Source organism: Oreochromis aureus, linkage group 23 (genome assembly GCF_013358895.1).
Source record: "Oreochromis aureus strain Israel breed Guangdong linkage group 23, ZZ_aureus, whole genome shotgun sequence".
NCBI lineage: Eukaryota > Metazoa > Chordata > Actinopteri > Cichliformes > Cichlidae > Oreochromis > Oreochromis aureus.
The window spans coordinates 14,107,904-14,127,769 of NC_052963.1; the positions used below are offsets into that span (position 1 = coordinate 14,107,904).

Here is a 19,866-nt window from a genome sequence, read left to right on the forward strand (position 1 = left end):
TTTATATATATGTTACATTTACATTTTTGTGCAGTTTTTTGCATCTGTTTTTGTATTTTGGTATCTTTGCCTGTCTCATAAATTCAGGGCTACATCCTTTCTATAGACAAAGAGCTTACCTTGGAGCCTTCAGCTTCTTCTTTAGTACTTTCATAGGTGGATGTAGGAAGTAACAATAATATGTGATGATAATCTGTGGTACATGAAGTAATCTTATAATAATAGTAATAATGGATCTGTTCTTGTCAGGAAAATGCTTGTGCAGAGGTTTCATTGTGCTTGTCATTATCCTTATTACCACCACAGCTCTGCCTCACAGTGACTGTTTAGTTGCAGTTTCGAGGCTCATTTGTGTACGATCATAAAGACTTTCCTCGCAGTGAGCTGTGATCTCAACTACTGAGCTGATGCATGCTATATTACAGCTGGATACTTTTTCTCTTTCGTAAAGTGTTTTCATTGAACAGACTCATTCATTATTAATTGTTTTACATATTTTGTCTTTTATGAACGTCAACAAAAACACTGCTTAATCCCATTATCCAACTGATAACCACCCATTTCTCAATGCAGTGATACGCTTGAATTAAACTATTAAAATAACTAAACAATTAAAAACACTGTAATTAGTACTTTTAGCAATATGATAGATGCCTTTTGTTATATTTTTTTAACATCGGCATGCTAAAGGACTTGTTTAGAAGAGACTGCTAATTTATATGCTAAAATGTGTTTTCTTCTTGGCCAAGATGGTGAAAACACTTTATTATCCTCTAATAGATTTTCTAAATGCTTGGTGATCGTAGTACCCAAAATGAGCTGCATCAGGTCCTGCATCAGGAGATACACTAGCTGACTGTTTCCTCTCAGCTGTAAAAGGCTGATGATTTACAAAACAGACACCACGTCGTTTAAATAGATGAGGCTTAAAATAAGAAATACTTTACTCTCTGAACATTGTTCCTTGTTTCCATTCATCTATTTAGTTTTCGCTGGTCTTAATCAAGATCTTAAGAAGAGATATTGTTAGAACCTAGAAAGAGGAGGAGCAATTCAGACTTTAAGTTTGGAATACGCATTGCTGGACAGAAGAAAGTGGCACACAGATGCTGAAACGTTACATAGTGTGTGTGTGTTAGTGTGTGTGTGTTAGTGTGTGTGTGTGTGTGTGTGTGTGTGTGTGTGTGTGTGTGTGTGAGAGAGTGAGAGAGAGAAAGCGAGAGAGAGTAAGAGAGAGCTTGAGAGAAGCTGAGCTTTATTCAAAGTGTTTTGAAACAAACTGCAGCAATAAGTGCAAACTAGTGCACAGTTATGTTTACGTGAGTGTTATTTTGTATGCATTTGTACAGTTCGATAAGTGTGAGAATACATTGATAGCATTTAACTCTAGTAACAGGCATTTGTACCAGTAAGCATGAAAAAGTAGGGAAAAGAACTAGTATGTAAGCACTGACTGGTACTGTAAAGTATATGTGTATATAGGGCAATCGTGCCTCAAGAGTTCGCAGTTCGTCCTGTAATTGGAAGGTTGCCGGTTTGAGCCCCAGCTCCGATAGTCTCGGTCGTTGTGTCCTTGGGCAAGACACTTCACCCGTTGCCTACTGGTGGTGGTCAGAGGGCCCCGTGGAGCCAGTGTCCGGCAGCCGGCAGCCTCGCCTCTGTCAGTGCGCCCCAGGGCAGCTGTGGCTACAATGTAGCTTGCCATCACCAGTGTGTGAATGGGTGAATGTAAAGTGCTATACAAATACAGGCCATTTACCGTGTGTGTGTTTATGTTCGAGTGTATGAATAAATGAGTCAGTTTTAAACAGTTGCAATTTAAACAGTAGAAAAGTGGCACTATATTTATATAGTTATAAAGAATTTCAAACAACAATTATTTAATGCTCAAAGCAGGTTTATTTAATATCCAGTATGTTTCCAATTAGTTCCGAATTCACCTTGAATTCAATTCAATTCAATTTTATTGATATAGCAGCAAATCATACCACCAGTCACTTCAAGGCTGTATGTATTATTGTAAGGTAGACCCTACAATAATACATACAGAGAACCCAACAATCATATGACCCCCTATGAGCAAGCACTTTGGCGACAGTGGGAAGGAAAAACTCCCTTTTTACAGGAAGAAACCTCCAGCAGAACCAGGCTCAGGGAGGGGCGGCCATCTGCTGCGACCGGTTGGGGTGAGAGAAGGAAGACATTTGTTGTAGGTCTGATTGAAGGACTGATGTGATGGTAAGTTGTCTGCTGCTCTGCTTTGAATATTGAGAGATTAGTTGATGGATTTCAAGCCAAATTGTGCCCAAGTTTAAGACCATATTCATTGATTGTTTTTGTTGATGTTATTGTTTTGGGCTTTTTTTCCACAAGAATTTCTAGCTCCCCTAGAATTTTGGCCACCCAAACAATCGGACGATTGCTGAGAAAGCACAAGGTTTTCTCCCCCTGTGCTATTCATATCGGTGCCTGGGGGTTCTCCTTGAGAGGTCAGGGTCGAAAAAGGGATGCTTCAGAACCTCCGAGGGTGTTATGCGCTGATTTGCATCCAAGGCCAACATTTCATTGATTAGCCTTACAAATAATGGTTGGCCATTTTCAGGTCCTCGCCTAACCTTCAGTAGTCGTTCGAGGTGATCGAGACACTTAAGTTTTATATATCGAGTTTCTTTGGATTGATAACCTGTCTCGTATTGAAATTGTTCTTGGGTCTTAAATGTCCAGCGCTGTTCGTTGAAGTTATCCTCGATGAAATACCAAAAAGTGTACAAGCCAGACTCTAGAAGATGATCTGGTAGCTGACCCTGAGTTTCAATTATGAACTTCAGAACATCATAATAGTCTTCCCCAGGATAAAGAGGCAGGCCTGTAGCAAGCTCCACAGCTACCAGCCCCAGAGACCACATGTCAATTGCTTCATGATATGGAAGGCCAAGCATAACCTCAGGTGCACAATAACCAACCGTCCCCACACGGTAACCAGGAATCAGTGCAGAAGCAGGAAATGCGAGGCCAAAGTCTATAAGTTTGACTTTGATAGGGGACTCATGGCGGTTCACAACCATGATGTTTCCAGGTTTGAGGTCAGCATGCACTATTCCCACAGAACCCAGGTGGAACAGAGCATTTCTTGAGCTGATGCAAAATTGGCCTGAGTTCTCTTATTGGGAGACCTTGGTTATTCGGTCCCTTATGTAGTCCCACAGGCTTTGGTCCAGGAGTTCAAAATTTAAGCAAATGCGCTCTCCATCGAGGAAATAGCCGTTCCATTCGACTATGTTGCACCTGTCTGGATCCAAGCGTCGTAGCTGCTCAAGGGCGAAAATTTCCAGTTTTGCCTGTAGCAGAATTCCAGGGTCGCTCTTGTTGACTTTAATAGCCACAGTTTGGTGTTTTTTGTATCGCGACATCTGGTTACCAAACCAAAGCCTCCTTCTCCAAGGAAAGCCTCCACCACGTGGTGATCTCCCAAAATGGTCCCTTCTGTTATTTCAAGATCATCTTCAGAGGAAGATGGGTTGGCTGAGGTGTTGACCTGTCCTTTTTGAGGAAATTCAACTGAGTTTGGAAACTGCAGTTGAATTTTTGTGCTCCATGACTTTTCCAGCTTGAAGGCTGCTGAGAGAGCACAAGGTTTTCTCCCCTGTGCTATTTATGTCAGTGCAGGGGCTTTCCCTGAGACGCCAGGGTCGAAAAAGGATGCTTCAGAACCTCCGAGGGTGTTATGCGCTGATTTGCATCCAAGGCCAACATCTGTTTGATTAGCCTTACAAATAATGGTTGGCCATTTTCAGGCCCTCGCCTAACCTTCAGTAGTTGTTCGAGGTCATCGAGGCGCTTAAGTTTTATATATCGAGTTTCTTTGGATTGATAATCTGTCTCGTATTGAAATTGTTCTTGGGTCTTAAATGTCCAGCGCTGTTCGTTGTAGTTATCCTCGATGAAATAGCAATCAGTATACAAGCCAGACTCTAGGAGATGATCTGGTAGCTGACCCTGGGTTTCAATTATGAATTTCAAAACATCATAATCGTCTTCCCCAGGATAGAGAGGCACCCTGTAGCAAGCTCCACAGCTACCAGTCCCAGAGACCACATGTCAATTGCTTCATGATATGGAATGCCAAGCGTAACCTCAGGTGCACAATAACCAACCGTCCCCACACGGTCACCAGGAATCAGTGCAGAAGCAGGACATGCGAGGCCAAAGTCTATAAGTTTGACTTTTGACGGAGACTCATGGCGGTTCACAACCATGATGTTTCCAGGTTTGAGGTCAGCATGCACTATTCCCACAGAACCCAGGTGGAACAGAGCATTTGCGATCTGATGCAAAATTGGCCTGAGTTCTCTTATTGGGAGACCCTGGTTATTCCGGTCCCTTATGTAGTCCCACAGGCTTTGGTCCAGGAGTTCAAAATTTAAGCAAATGCGCTCTCCATCGAGGAAATAGCCGTTCCATTCGACAATGTTGCACCTGTCTGGATCCAAGCGTCGTAGCTGCTCCAGGATGAAAATTTCAGTTTTGCCTGTTGCAGAATTTCAGGGTCGCTCTTGTTGACTTTAATAGCCACAGTTTGGTTGTTTTTGTATCGCGACATCTGGTTACCAATCCAAAGCCTCCTTCTCCAAGGAAAGCCTCCACCACGTGGTGATCTCCCAAAATGGTCCCTTCTGTTATTTCAAGATCATCTTCAGAGGAAGATGGGTTGGCTGAGGTGTTGAGGTGTCCTTTTGAGGAAATTCAACTGAATTTTGGAAACTGCAGTTGAATTTTTGCGATCCATGACTGTTCCAGCTTGAAGGCTGCTGAGAGAGCACAAGGTTTTCTCCCCTGTGCTATTTATGTCAAGGCAGGGGCTCTCTTTGAGAGGCCAGTGTCGAAAAGGGATGCTTCAGAACCTCCGAAGGTGTTATGCGCTGATTTGCATCCAAGGCCAACATCTGTTTGATTAGCCTTACAAATAATGGTTGGCCATTTTCAGGTCCTCGCCTAACCTCCAGTAGTTGTTCGAGGTCATCTAGACACTTAAGTTTTATCGATCGAGTTTCTTTGGATTGATAATCTGTCTCGTCTTGAAATTGTTCTTGGGTCTTAAATGTCCAGCGCCGTTCGTTGTACTTATCCTCGATGAAATAGCAATCAGTATACAAGCCAGACTCTAGAAGATGATCTGGTAGCTGACCCTGAGTTTCAATTATGAATTTCAAAACATCATAATCGTCTTCCCCAGGATAGAGAGGCAGCCCTGTAGCAAGCTCCACAGCTACCAGCCCCAGAGACCACATGTCAATTGCTTCATCATATGATGTGCCAAGCATAATCTCAGGTGCACAATAACCAATTGTCCCCACAGCACCACCAGCAATCACTGCAGAAGTGTTACATGCGATGCCAAAGTCTATAAGTTTGACTTTGATGGGAGACTCATGGCGGTTCACAACCATTATGTTGACAGGTTTGAGGTCAGCATGCACTATTCCCACAGAACCCAGGTGGAACAGAGCATTTGCGAGAGCTGATGCAAAATTGGCCTGAGTTCTCTTATTGGGAGACCCTGGTTACTCCGGTCCCCTATGTAGTCCCACAGGCTTTGGTCCAGGAGTTCAAAATTTAAGCAAATGCGCTCTCCATCGAGGAAATAGCCGTTCCATTCGACAATGTTGCACCTGTCTGGATCCAAGCGTTGCAGTTGCTCCAGGATGAAAATTTCCTGTTTTGCCTGTTGCAGAATTTCAGGGTCGCTCTTGTTGACTTTAATAGCCACAGTTTGGTTGTTTTTGTATCGCGACATCTGGTTACGACACCAAAGCTTCCTTCTCCAAGGAAAGCCTCCACCACGTGGTGATCTCCCAAAATGGTCCCTTCCGTTATTTCAAGCTCATCTGAGCTGAAGGATGGGTTGGCTGACATGGTGTAATGTGTCTGTTTGCGCTGTGAATTGGTGAGAAAGAAAACTGAACTTGTTTTGGTTTCTCCCGTGAAATGCTCTCAAAACTTCTCCAGGGTTTTAGTTGCTGCAGGTCAATGTCCGTTAAGCATAAAGTATAATAGGTGAGCGCTCCTATTTAAGGGTTTTGGGATCAAAGCAAAGTTACCGCGTCAGGAAGGATCAAAGCAAAGTTACCACGTCACAAGGGATCGAAGCGATTCTAACATGTGCGCATGCGCACACACGTGTTTGTTTGTGTAATATTGTTCACACTAAATTTGACCCTAATCAATTTAATATCAGTCAATCAAAGAAAATGTTAGTTTTGGAAAGTTTTAAAATGACGAAACTGACTGTTAAAACATTTTTTGTTCGTGTATTTGTATTTATTTTTTTTTTTTTTGCATACCATGTCAAGCTTTTCTGTATATAGTCATGTCGTAGATTTCGAGCAAACAAGAAATTGATTGAAATGTTCTATTTTATTTTAACAATCATCAGCTTCATATCCAGGTTTGGTACGGGTGCTTGAAATCCTTGAAAAATCTTGGATTTTAATATTGTAGTGCGTGGATTTCGGATTTGGTGTTTAAAACTTCTTGAAACTGTAACCGTATTTCATTCACCACAAATAACTATCTGATTGAATAGTTTTCTTATCAGATAGAGAAATAAAATGAGTCGCAAAGTCTAAAAGCAACATTTCTCTGCCTGGGCTGCCTCGTACCTCTGCACGTCAGTCTGTTTCAATGTGTGACCCCCCACCCGAGCAGTCGTGGGTGAGTGCACTAACGTGCCCGGAGGTTGCCGTTTTAATGAGTGTTTGCTGGAAAACGAAAAATACAAGAAGGAGTCTTCAAGAAGGATTTGTACGTTTTCACAACGGGGGAATTTGCGTAAGTCCTAGTAAATAATTTTCTCGAGTGTGTACGTTACACACGTTATTTCTTAAAATTGGTATTATTATTTTGCTAGCTAGCAAACTCGCGGGATAAATGATTGAAATGCACTCAGTGCGATACAATACGGTGCCGCTATTATAACAGTTAGTTATTGCGGGGTAACTTGTAGGATATGCTGTGAATTTAACTAAGATTACACAGCAGTAGCAGTAATACGAGTTACTTCCCTCAAGTGAAAGCTTTAAACGTTAGCCCGATGCTTAACTAGCGAACTTAAGGCTTTCTGATTGAAGGCTAAAAGCGGCGTTGTCACCAAGTAAATAGGATATTGATTATATTTTTGTGTATTGCTGCAGCTTCTTCAAGTATTAACCTGGTGTCTTTGGGAACACCTTAGGGGGAAATAACGGTAATATGACTGAACCATATGGGAACAAAGAAAAGCCACTTTTTTGTGCTACCGAAGTTTCCTCGCTTTCATTCAAAATCTGTTTATCATTAAACAACTTAAACATAATGGCTTCAAGCTCACATTGAGGCCTGTGGGGCACGATCAGCCCCTGAGACAGTAGTAGACAAATGACTATTTCATACTTTAAGGCTGCCTGTTTATTTAAGGGAGATGAACAGTACATTATAACTGTACATAATAATATCACAGATGGTAGATTAAATAAATAGAAAGACGCTTGTGCATTTTTAAAGTCTAAAGTGTTGAATTGAACTGAGTATGTCATCTGTTCAAAGCCTCTCCCAGTCAGTGCTGTTCTCTATGCCTGTCTTACTGTACATGATGTTATTAGCACAAACACTTTAAAGGTGATAATTTAGGACTACAACAATAACACAGACTGCAATGTAGTTAAGCATCTTACAGTTAGTTTTGAATGAATGAACTTAAAAAAACAACATAAGCAACGATCTGTCTCCTCCTATTTTTTGTGTCACATAAGAAAGAAGCATCAATATTTGATGTGAAGACTTATTAATTTGGCCTTTCACATGGTCTTACTGAGGTGATGCGAAGTGAAATATGCATCCTTTTTATGGTAATGTGCTGGAAAAGTTTGAAAATGGACATTGAACGTGCTTACAAAGTGCTTGAATTTGACCCTGAAAGGTGTATGAACCCAGAAAATGTCACACTTGGAGTGAAAACCTCTCATAGCAAGTTAATCATATTAAATTGATTGGATGCTTTCAGCACAAAATTTAGCCACACAGTCAGGACAGCATCTGATTTACCTTCATCGGTAAACATGTTTATGCAGTACATAGTAACAGTGTGGCTGAGTCCTCTGGTTCAAATCAGTTCCAGTACATTTGGAGATGTAAGTCTTAACCTTTCACATGCATCAGGAAGGAAAATACAACCAACATTTAAATGTCTTAATTAGATTTATTTGAAGTGTCTTAATGAGCTGCTGAATGTGAAAGTTAGAAACTGTTGATTTTACTGGCCAACAGTTACTCAGTGTTAGCTCATTACTCTTTACTCTGAGTTGTTGGAAGAAATCGTGTCTGTTGTTGGTTAATCTGATTCCTGGCGCTTGTTTGTGCTCAGCCAAAGACGTTCTTTTTTGTTTTGTTTTGTTTTGTTTTTAAATGATGAAGCAGCTCTGCTCTCCATGGTATTTATTTGTTGGAGGAATGTGTTTTGATCATCCTCATGCTCATTTCCAACATGATATTCTTATTCTTGGACTCTACTAGAGTAGCTTTGCACGATTCACAGTTTAAAAAAATGCTTCTTTATCTTACACCAAGCTCCTCTTTTTCTCCTCTGCCTGAAAAACCAGGGGTTTGGCCTTTTTGCCTTTAAGCTAACTTTACTCTTATTGGTTGATATTAAAAAGACTTGCTATTAATGATCAAGGCTTTTTTAATATCATGGATTGGGTGTTCTTTTTATTCATGCTTTTTTCTGGGGTCTATGATGGATATTTTGGAATTACAATTGCATAAATTAAGATCTGATTAAAAATATTAATCTCACACGTTGCATTAATTTAATTCAAAAGTGAGTCACATGGGTGTTGAGTAGAAATACAGCAGAATAGTGAAATTAATCTTGTATTTATCGTCTAATCTTGATCACATGTTCAGCGCTCATAAAAAATATATTTGGAAAACATTATTGTTTAGTTTATTTATTACAGAGGAAAAAAACATGACACTCTTCCTCACCACTTCCATTCAACCATGTCCCTCAGGACTGATTTTAAGCTGCGTACAGAAGGATTCAATCAGTCTGCAGAACGCACACATGCATCTGCTTCAGTGGCAATGAATGAAAACATCTGGCTGTGTTATTATGCATACTGAAATAGGAAAATAAAATGAGATGAATGAGTTCAGCGCTCTGAGCTGGATGTCTTTTTGAAATACAACTCTCCTGCCTCTGGTCTTCATGTGAAATGTCTTTACTTGCTCAAATTTAATCTCGTAAAAGTCGATCATAAAACTTATGAAAGTGTGTCTAACTTTCTGGGATCTAACTCGTTTTAGATATTTGTTTCTATGTGCTGCGTGTGTTATTTGTTATTCAGATGTGAAGTTTAAAAAAGGTTTAGCTGAGTCTTCATTTAATAAATGTTATTTCTGGGGTTTTGTTTTGCTTGCTAATCGTCGATACTGTGACGGTGTGTCAGTGTACAGATCCTCCAGGGAAAATGTTTTTGTTTTTCACATTTTGACTGTTGTGATTCATTATTTCCACCTTTCAATCTTTCACGTTTCATTATCCAACACGCATTATTCTCTCCCACTGCGCTCCTACTTTTTAATTCTTTGAAAAAAACATTTAATCTGCACAGTACTGCCAAAGTGCAGCGATACATTGTGAAGTGCACAGAAAGAGTCTGGATTTCCATTTCTCATACAGTACCGAGCAAAGTCTTGAACCACCCCCTTATTTTTTCATGTTTTGCCAGGTCAGTCTGTGTTAACAGTGTTATTAACTGCATTCTTTAACTAAAGAAGTGAGAACAAATGATGTGGGGTTTTGTTTTTTTGCAATAGGCTGCAAGTAAATGTGTAAAGATACAATTTGAAATTGGTTCTTTGTTAAGTTTTCTGGTCCTTTCCGTGACTTAGGTGTCTGTTTATGTTTGAATGTTTCAGAGATTAGTGTGAAGTGTCTTAACAGACAAAAACTGGTCAAATACGAGCTCTGGATTAAAAATCAGAGACACTTTAAAAAGCCTGGAGAGCTATTCCTTAATACCACTTTAAAGATTATAGGGAAGTCCGGATCCCTGGAAGCAAATAAAGAAATGAGGGATGGCTCAAGACTTTTGCACAGTGCTGTACATGTCATGTTCCCTGTTTTATAGCTCAGCTCAAACTGACGCGTTCTCACTAACTGCTTCTCATTTTCTCCACAGTAAACTTTGACCACTTCCAGATACTGCGGGCCATCGGGAAAGGGAGCTTTGGAAAGGTAATGTGGCCTCCATTTTTCATGCAACTTGTATATTCTTTGCCCTTAATTACCCACCACAGTCGTCATCTCTAATCAGTGCAAGCTAAGCTAAATGTGCTGGGATTACACTTTAGTTCTCCTATGCTGCTTAACAGAGCCGTCCTTTTTTTTTTTTTAATTTAAGCTGCATTTATATCTGTTATTGTGTAATTATTTCTATAAAGTCAGTTAGAGGAGAGCCAGTTTATATTTCATCTCACTCAGTCTACGTGGGAATTTTGACCCCACGTCTCAATGTAATTACAGAGCAGCACAATTCTGCGGCTCTATTTGTCATCGCGCTCAACGGTTGGGCTGAATAAAGGCAGGAGGAGAACTTAGCGTGTGTGTGTGTGTGTGCGTGCGCGTGCTTCATTTTGTGAAACCAAATTACCCACAGTTCTTTTCAACCTTGTCACAGGTGCCAATATCACCGTTGATGGCCATTGTTGATAAAACGGTCAGTTTGGATTAACTTGTGGGCCATTTTCTTTCACCTTCTGCCAAAGAATTCCTTTGTGTACCCATTGAACGTCTGGATGAGACTTCAGACAGTACTTAATTCAGGACTGTGTTTGTGTTTGTGTGTGTGTGTGAGATACACAATTGGGGCTCCAGAGATTGGAATAGTTTATCTTCATTTTAAATCCCAAATATCACTGCCCTGTGCACATTATTGGCTTTAAAATTCAAACTTGAAGAGTTTGTAAGTAAACTGGCTGAGATGAGACACAGACGATGCACCGGGTCCTCGTCTGAGTGCTGGCTTTCAGCTGTGCTGTATCTCTTCTCCAGCCGTGCACGCACAGACACTGTGCTACACTTACACAGTGAGACAGATGCTCACAGAGACATCCAGATACATTTTGTCCTTGCTGGAGGTCATCTTGTGTGTGTTTTTTGGCCCACTGTGGCCTCAAACCGAGCTCCTGCTGTTTTGTGAACAATTTAACAGCACCAGTCTTTAGCTTCCTGTTGAACACACAGTGGGGGAGGTGTAGGAGGTAATAAATCAGGTTTGGTTATCCTAATTTATAGTTGTCTTTATTTTAAGGATAAAAATAAAATTCACAAGAGAAAGGTGTTGGTGTGTGTGGTTGGGAAGAGAAGGGAGAAGCTAGAATGAAACACAGAGGGAGGTGTTTGCCTCTCGCTGTAGCGCTGTGAAACATGAGCTGTATATTGCAGCTTGTGTAGGTGCTCCAAGAAAATGGGTTCATCGGCATGCAGCACTGTAGATGTGCACGTATGCACTCGCGAAAGAGAGAGGATGCATGTGTTGCTGAGCTTGTTCTTGCACAGCGGGCAGATGTGAGGTAGGTTGGGGCTACCTCATAACTCCCTGCTGTGAGGCTGCCAGAGGGGAAAAAGAGGAAACTGCCTCCTTCTCCTGAAACGCTCATTTTCCTCTGCTCACTTTTCATCTTTACAATCTCAGCACTTGGGTGTGTATCTTCTTGCAGCAGGCCTCTCAGTCTCACTCTTGTTTTATAAGAGCTCCTCTTTGTGTTATTTAGCTTAAAAGCTTGTGCAGACATCACTTTGACTCTTACAACAGAAAACATACTCTGCCCCTGACTAAGCACCGCAAGGACCCATATCGCACTCTGAGACTTAAAGTGCCCTAATTGACAGCTGACAGATGTGTGGTGAAACCTTTACCTTCAGTCATCAGTTAACAAAAAAATCAAATACACAGGGAGGCATGCCTGCTGGCAGCCAAAGATCCTGCATCAAAATTCTCCGAGCGTAGCCGCTGCTACAACTGCAGTCTGAAAATGTAAACTGATGCTGGTGTAATGACAGGGTGGGTTTGGGTGTTACAGTTTGTACCTGATAATTTATGCCTGAGTACATGAGTACAAATAAAAGTTTTGTTCTGCCGAGATGATCCCACACAGTTCTTGTGTAATTTGGCATCCCTCAGCCTTTTCTCCCTGTTCCCTTTCTTGACAGCCACCCTTCACTGACACCATGAGATGAGGCTTTGGTGAACACTAGATGGATCAACTGAAGGACCAGGTGCATCTTTCAGGTCCTGTGTCAGGTGTTTGCTGAATTTTTTTTTTGACATGACTTTCAGGTACTGTTCCTCCACTGTAGATAGATTTTTCCGCCTGTCCCCTTTTTTTCTGTCTCCTACTTTTCCAGTCTAAAAAAATCGGAGGAAATTGTGTGTTTTTGTGACAGGTTGCTAGTACAGGGCTCTAGACTAACTTTTTGCCATGGTTGCACTGGTGCGCCTAACTTTTTTTTGTTAGGAGCACCCAAATTTTTCAACCGCACCGCTTAACACCGCAGTTTTACATGTGCACTTTTTTGGGGGGGAAAATGCTGTCCATACAGACATTATTGATTTGTAAATGATCAATTAACAATCTCGTCAACACAAAGTTCTTTATTTGGAGCACATTTCTACCAGAAAGATAAGTTACTGAAAAACTATGCGTTGGCACTCTTTGGCAATATTGTAGAAAATGTTAAACTTAATCATCATCTCGGCTCCTCTGACGACCTGTTTGCTGCTGCCTGCTGCTGAAAAGCAGTGGGGAGAGGGGACACTTGGGCAGTGCATTTCTTGCGGGATATAATGTGTTTTCTGGATACACTGCTGCTTTTTCAGCGTTCAGAGGTTGATGGCTCCGTGTCAGAGCTGGCTATGAATTTCAGACGGATCAGGCCTTAACTTAACAAAAAATTTATCAATAGTTCTTTTCATCTTTTCTTATTACCCACAGCTACATCCACTTCTGTCGGGCCTAGGCTGCTCACTAGGGCTGGGTATCATCACTATTTTCTATAATCCATTCGATTCTGATTCATTCAATTCGATTCAATTTTGCCTCAGACAGTCACAAATATTATAATTCTGATCATTTATCAGTACTGATACATGTGAGACTTCATCAGAGGTGTAACTGAGAGTAACTGAGTAACTGAGAATAAAACGCAGAACATGAAGGAGATTTTCCTGGCCTGGCTTTTTATAGCAGATAACCTTAAAGATATTCTGCAATTTTGCATAATTTAAAGAAAGTTTACATTTCTTCAGTATATTCTACAGTTGGAGGATCTCTATGTAAATATTAGGGGTGCAACAATACTCGTATCGATATTGAACCGTTCGATACAGTGCTTTCGGTTCGGTATGCATATGTATCGAACAATACAAAATTTTTTATTTATTTTATCAACTTTTCTTCTGACGATGCTGTCTGTGTTGAGCGCTCACTGGATCTGCGTTCGACTACTCCGCCTAGGCTGCACTGTCGAGTGCAGATCCACTGAGCGCAGCGTAAGCTAGCAAGACAGAAGCTAAGCTCGTTGCAACATGGCAACTGCCTCATCGCTACCCGAAACTGAACCTCCCCCACCCTCATTCAGATCTGGCGTTTGGATCTATCTTGGTTTTCATGTGAAGCATGACCCTGATGGTAAGCACTAGTGGGAACACAACGAATATGACTGCACATTTACGCCGACATCATCCTAGTGCAAAGACAAGTGGAAGCAGACAAAAACAACAAGCATGCATGCTACAAACTTTACCCGAGTCATTTAGACAGCTGTTAGCACATGATTCTCCTTATGGGGACCTGATATGTTTAATATGCTGCTGAGAATATACCCCAGAAGAAGGGTATAGTATAGCTTTCATTTTGGAAAGAGCCATTTCTCTGTAATAAACTCTCTTTTCCAAAGATGAGTGCTTCAGCAACATTGTGGCACCACCAGAGTTTCAGCAACATTAAATTTAAAAACTGTACTTTTGTATTAAAATATATATTTATAATTTTAATAAATGACAAATTAAAAAGGCATAAACATTTTTTTTGTATCGAAAAAAATATCGAACCGTGACACCAAAGTATCGAACCGAACCGAACCGAACCGTGAATTTTGTGTATCGTTGCACCCCTAGTAAATATCCGATAGATGCTAGGTCCCCTAACTTTCAGTAGCTGTTGAAAGGATAAAGTTGTGGTATATCAGTGGTTAGAAATACCATTATTACTTTAGGATTAGTTTAACACAAAGTCAGGGCTGACCCGGGACCATGGCTGTGAGTCACAGTGCGCAGCATAAAGGTACTTTCACATCGGACGCAGCATGTGCTGCTGATGCTAACTGCTAACTAAAAGCCAAGGATCCAGAATTTGTTGCGCTGGCTGCTGAGCTCTGTGGGTTTTTGCAGCAGCTCTACCTGTACTAGATGCACCTGCTCCTTGTCGTTTCTATCTCTGACTTTATGTCCTCTACAAGAGTTTCTGGGGTTTTTTTGTGGTTCTTCAAATATTCAATAAAAACATGTATGCTCATTCATAACGAAGAGAGCTTTGTAACTATCCCCACTAGTGAAGACTGTCATTTCCACAATACTGCCCCCCCCCCAGGTCCGCAGCGCTGTTGAAAAGGCTCTGGAGGTCCCTGTATTAAGCACGTAAACCTGTGACACAAAAATCACCAAACTGAGACCACCACAGACTGTTTTCCTTCGTGTTGATGAAGGAAAACACTGGGCTGGCATGTAAAAAGGCATTTATTCCCTTCAAGGACCTGAAGCTCCATAAAGCACCCCTCCAATAGCCCAACCCACCTGTTCTCTGATTGGATAGTTATCAATCAGATGAAAGGAAGAAAAACAGGGTCAGATATGGATTTTAGCCCTATGTTTCAGCCTTCTTGTTTTTGTGATATATAACAAGATAGCAGATGGCAAACTGCAAGTTATATCGTGTTGATGAATATGTATGAGGTATTTCCACTCTTAATGGAGCACTCAGCTACACCTCTAACAGCTTCAGTAAACCTATAGTGGAGATAAGCCTTCAGGCCCTCTTTGTGCATCTTTGGTCTCCATTACCTTCTTTGATGCATGTAATCCTCATTATGTGGTCCTTACATTTCCTCGCCTCCATACACGAACAGCTTCAAACGTCTTTCTGTCTGTTTTATATAACCCAACACGCATATCTTTGGACTGTGAGAGGAAATCAGAGTACCCAGAGGCACGGGAAAACATCAAACTCAATGCAGAAAGGCCTCAGGATTGGAACCAAGGACCTTCTTATACTAACACACAAACTGTCCTGAATGACAATAAAGTGGCTATTCTATTCAAATCGGTTCTATTCTTGCTGTCAGTGCTAACCACTGCATTACTGTGCAGCCCAGTATCTGATCTCAGTACCGATAATCTTCATTATTTACTTTTGTCTTTTTTCATCAGATTTTTTAAAGGTTTAAACAGAAGAAACTTGATGTGACACACATATCAGTCAACACAGCCAGTTGTGACCCATACCAATATTCGACCAATGTTTTGGTTTATTCCAATAAAAGGGAGGGAAAAAAATGAGTGAAACCAACTGGTTGACTGGTCACATACATCCTTTATCCACTGTCACTGTAGCAACGGTGCCAAAAGTTCACTGACTCGAGCTACTCAGGTGTGCAGAACATGCCCTTAAACGATGATCTGAACAACCACTCTGAATTACTTTTACTCTTACACTTTAATGCAGCGTGTTAGATTTTATGATGGAAACTGAAAGCATTAAGTGTCTTATAAAGCGTCTGCTTTATCACCCTTATTGATGATAGTTTACAAAATGAACATCATGACCTCCAAATAGCGACTGAGACCATAAACTCATCAAGAGAGCATTTACTGTGGTCTGAGAACGAGAGAGCAGAGGTCTGTCTTGACATAGAGCTCGTTTTGCAACAGGACTTGGCCCAAGTTTAAGGTAATACCGCACTGACTTCACTTTTCAGCTCAACTAAATCCGGTGCTTTTCACTCCAGAGACTGAATCTTTTCTTCGTTTTTTTTAAACCTGTGAATTCTCCAATGGCCTGTGGAATCATTATCCAGTGACCTCCTGAATTAACATCCTCCACCCGTTCGGCAGCTGGGTAAAAAGGCTGAGGTTAGAGCTGGACAGATCATCTCAGTGGAATATATAATTAGTCTCATGATCTGCAGTAGATGGGTCGTACTAGCAGACAGGTCACATTGAGTCCCAGTGGAATTTTTTCCAGCAAATTTAGGTAGGCAGCGTTGTTTAAATAGAAACCTGAATCATGGTTTCGTTCACATTTGAACGCTTGAGACTCTGTAATATACAACAGCTGCTGCACTGCCCTTTTCTTCTATGACAATATTAATTACAGCAGCCTTGAATAATCTCTTCTCTTTCACTTGGCTCAGTGCAATGTGCACTCTGCTGAAAAAATTAATGAATTTTTGTTGCTTTTTCTCTGGATTACTTCTGGTTTTAAATCAGAGTTTACATGTAGCTGCTCCCTTCAGAAGCCCCACTGTTAATCTGTAGTTGCTGCTCGTATCGCCTCATTAAGGATCCTCAAGTTTCTAGAACATATGGGTGAATAACTGAGCTGCCTTTATTTAGACTGTTGGATGTTTTCATGTGCTGTTCAGTCGTAGGTACATGTCTCTTTGCTTGCCAGGCGCCCCTGGCTGACCCTACAGAGATCAACTCCAGGAAGCAGCCCGCCAAGTGGGTGTGTCTGTGAGTGTGGCTGAATACTGGGTTTCAGGTAGGCCTGGTGGGCGTGTCCTGTCTAGAGGATGGCCACACCTGAAGCAGATGATCACACACACCTGCAGGTAATGAAGCGTCGTTGGGGAGCTTCTTAAGACTGTGGCTGAGCGCTCCTCAGCGTGGGATCGTTGTGTGAGACTCCACGTTAGTGTCGATAATTGTCAAGTCCAGTGAGTGCATGCCTGCGGTAGTCGAGTGTCCTGACAAGTTGCAGCATTTTTACAAACCAATTCTGGTTCATCCGTTTCATTCAACGATCCGCTTTCGGCTTTCTCATTCTCCGTCGCCACCATGCTTTTTCCGCCATGTGCGTATGAAAACAAAGGCACTGTGCATGCGTGTTTTACCCATATTCTATTGCAATATTTCATTTTCTTATCGTTGCCCAACATTATACCGGTATTACCGTGAACGGTATGATATGACTCAGCCCTACTCCTTGCCTTTAGATTCCCCCTGCATCTAATAGCTTCTAACAGCACATAGAGAAATATACAGCGAAATGGCCTGAATTAATGCTTATTGTGTGAGTCTGTGCGCTCGTCTGGCCACCTCTAAAAAGCGCTCTGTTTGGCTTTATCCCGATTCAGGGTCTGCAGCCTTAAAGGCCGCATTTTAAGCCCGATTACATCACAGCGATGCAATGAAGGCTGTCCCAACTCAAAGGCTGCTCGAAATGCGGCCCTCAAATGCGTCCTTCATTTCCCTGAATTTTAAGGATATGGCGATGTAGACTTCGTGGCCCAACATATCCCAGAATGCATAGCGCAGCCCGGCCAATTCAGTTTGCAATGATGGCAGCAAGTACAGACGTGGCAGAAACAGCGGCGGAGGGCACCCACATCCATAAATGTAGGTTACGTCGGAAGTACCGACACAATTGTCAAAATGCAAAAGATAATGGCGGTGTAACTGTACATGTCACGGTGAATTCATTCTCAGCCGTCACACGTAGGTGACTGTAAATACACAGTCCCGCTGATTTGTAACTGGTCGGTTTTTATATTACCCTGTGAGGGTCACCGACAAAAACCTGAAGATAACAAAATACAAAAATGTAGCCGTGTAAACTCCAAATATCTGCGCAATGTGGCAACACATCACATATCTGCACAAGTGCGCTGACGTTGTCGGAGACATCTGTTACCGAACAGCGTACTCCGTTCCAACGCCCCCGCCCGCGCTCTGTCGCCACTCAGGTTAAACATGTCACAGAAGTCACCCAAATAACTTACAAATGTTATTGCTTGGCCTATGACAGTGTTGCATTTGTTCCTGAGAAAATCGGCTTGGCTGAGAGTGAAGTTGGGAGTCTGCACACAGCTGAATGTGCAAACCTATCATACTACACGTCAAACAGAAAAATGATGACACAGAAGTGTAAGATGGTAGAAAATGTACTCCGATGTCCTGTCATATTCCAGGGAGTAAGGAGGAGATGGCTGAGCTCATCAAACTCCGGGGTGAAAACAAACACCTGTTCACTGGTGCCAGGAACTCAGCCGCTGCGGGTTGGAGGTATAGCAACAGTATGCATGCATAAATCTGTTGGGCATAATGGAGAGTGCCTGTCCTGCGTTGTAGTTTGAAGTTGGCACATATTGCGGAGGATCCTGTGCAAGGATTAACATCATTGACATGTCCTATCATATTCTGTCTACCAGGGCAATCCTGGAGCAGATGGGCCTGGCGGGCCAAATCACCCCGTTGCAGGCGGGAAAAAAAATGGGACAATCTAAAGAAAAAATACAAAGTGTGTGCAGTACCATTGGAATATGAATCATATGAACCTAGTCATGTAAACCTGTACTGTTGCTGTTGTGGCGAACTGTCACTTTGATTCCCTCTGCCTGTAGGATTGCAAGTATCCCGCATCAGGTGAGGGGGTGAGTGGGAAGACCACTGCTGCCACTTGGCCCTGGTTTGTCCCAATGGATGAGGTCCTAGGACAGAGGCCTTCTACCAGGCCTCCAGTCCTAATTGCCTCCATGCAGGAGGACACTCCAGGGCCCAGTACAGCAGTGGGCACCCAAGAGCAGGATGTGGAACGGCGGGAGAATGAGGCCCAGCTGGAGGCACGGCCAGAAAAGAGGAAGAGGGACAGGGAGGATGAAGTCCTGGAATTGATAAAAAAGGACATGAGGATACAGAGGGAGATTGAAGAAAGACGTGCTGAGCGAATGGACAGGATCATATGTCTACTGGTTGTGGAAAAACAAAATGAGTAAGGTAGTGTGAATAGGACCCATTGTACAAACACTTACAGTTGTCATATTTATGTTTGTGCAGGATATGTGAAATGTGGACGAAATAATTTAAGTTCTGTTAATACAAGTTGCACTTTTTATTTGAATTGTTGAACAAATGTGAAAAATGAACAGAATGTACAAAGTCCTGTGAATAAAAAAAAAATTTTGTTATACTCCAACTGTATTTGAAGCAGTCAGCCATACTACATACAACGTCACAATATATGTGTAACTGCATAAGGACAGTCAGTGTGTGAACTGAGGGAATACCATCAGTGCAACACAAATGACACAAGACACCCAAACACAACATGACAATCATTCACTAGGACTCATCACTGCAGTCCAGGATAAACCTGAGTGTCCCAGTATGCACAGGCACTGTTAACTAGGCCTGTTATGTGGCTGAGCAGGGAGTCTCAGGCAGTACTGCTCAATCTGCTGGACCAGGACCACAGAAAGGAATGAGGTGCCACAAGTGAGACCCTTGGTTTGCATTTCCAGCTACTGAGTGGAGCATCTCCAGCTTGGTGGCCACGAGTCATTCAGGGCCCAGGGGTGCTCGTTTCCACTGTCCACCGCATCATCTCATCACTTGGGTTTGCAGGGCTGGTGTAACTGACAACTGCCATGTCCCTGAAATGTATGCAGAAAGATGCAAGGACAAAGTGCACACAATCTTCTTAATACGGATGCCACACGTAATATTCTAGCGCACTAACAATGCACTACAAACAGCATACCTGCCTTCT

At 42.0% G+C, this 19,866-nt stretch overlaps 1 protein-coding gene and 2 long non-coding RNA genes across 4 annotated transcripts in view; 2 read left to right on the top strand and 1 right to left on the bottom strand.

The window, feature by feature from the left end:
• LOC120436126 overlaps window positions 1–10,411 on the top strand; it is a 37,813-nt gene extending 27,402 nt beyond the window's left edge. The window contains exon 3 of the long non-coding RNA XR_005610164.1: window positions 10,221–10,411. This is a non-coding gene — a long non-coding RNA (uncharacterized LOC120436126). The remainder of the gene's footprint in view (window positions 1–10,220) is intronic.
• The window catches only part of LOC120436117, a 109,400-nt gene that overhangs the window by 70,962 nt on the left and 18,572 nt on the right, over window positions 1–19,866 (bottom strand). The gene's annotated exons all lie outside the window — the stretch shown is intronic.
• Window positions 15,351–19,268, top strand: LOC120436110. 2 transcript variants are annotated; one of them, XM_039606529.1, is made up of 4 exons: window positions 15,351–16,047; window positions 16,175–18,383; window positions 18,530–18,618; window positions 18,722–19,268. In XM_039606529.1, exons 2-4 carry the CDS (start codon window positions 18,230–18,232, stop codon window positions 19,091–19,093), a joined length of 615 nt encoding a protein of 204 aa, XP_039462463.1. In that variant the 5' UTR covers window positions 15,351–16,047; window positions 16,175–18,229; the 3' UTR covers window positions 19,094–19,268. The 2 variants fall into 2 exon arrangements, with proteins under 2 accessions (XP_039462463.1, XP_039462462.1); XM_039606528.1 differs by having other exon boundaries at window positions 15,351–18,383.

Excerpts from the sequence above, each read along its gene's own strand:
- LOC120436110 (XM_039606528.1), top strand. The coding sequence starts at position 18,230 with ATGATGACACAGAAGTGTAAGATGGTAGAAAATGTACTCCGATGTCCT. Across the intron at positions 18,384-18,529 it reads TCAGCCGCTGCGGGTTGGAG|GGCAATCCTGGAGCAGATGG; the intron begins GTATAGCAACAG and ends TCTGTCTACCAG. Across the intron at positions 18,619-18,721 it reads ATCTAAAGAAAAAATACAAA|GATTGCAAGTATCCCGCATC; the intron begins GTGTGTGCAGTA and ends CTCTGCCTGTAG.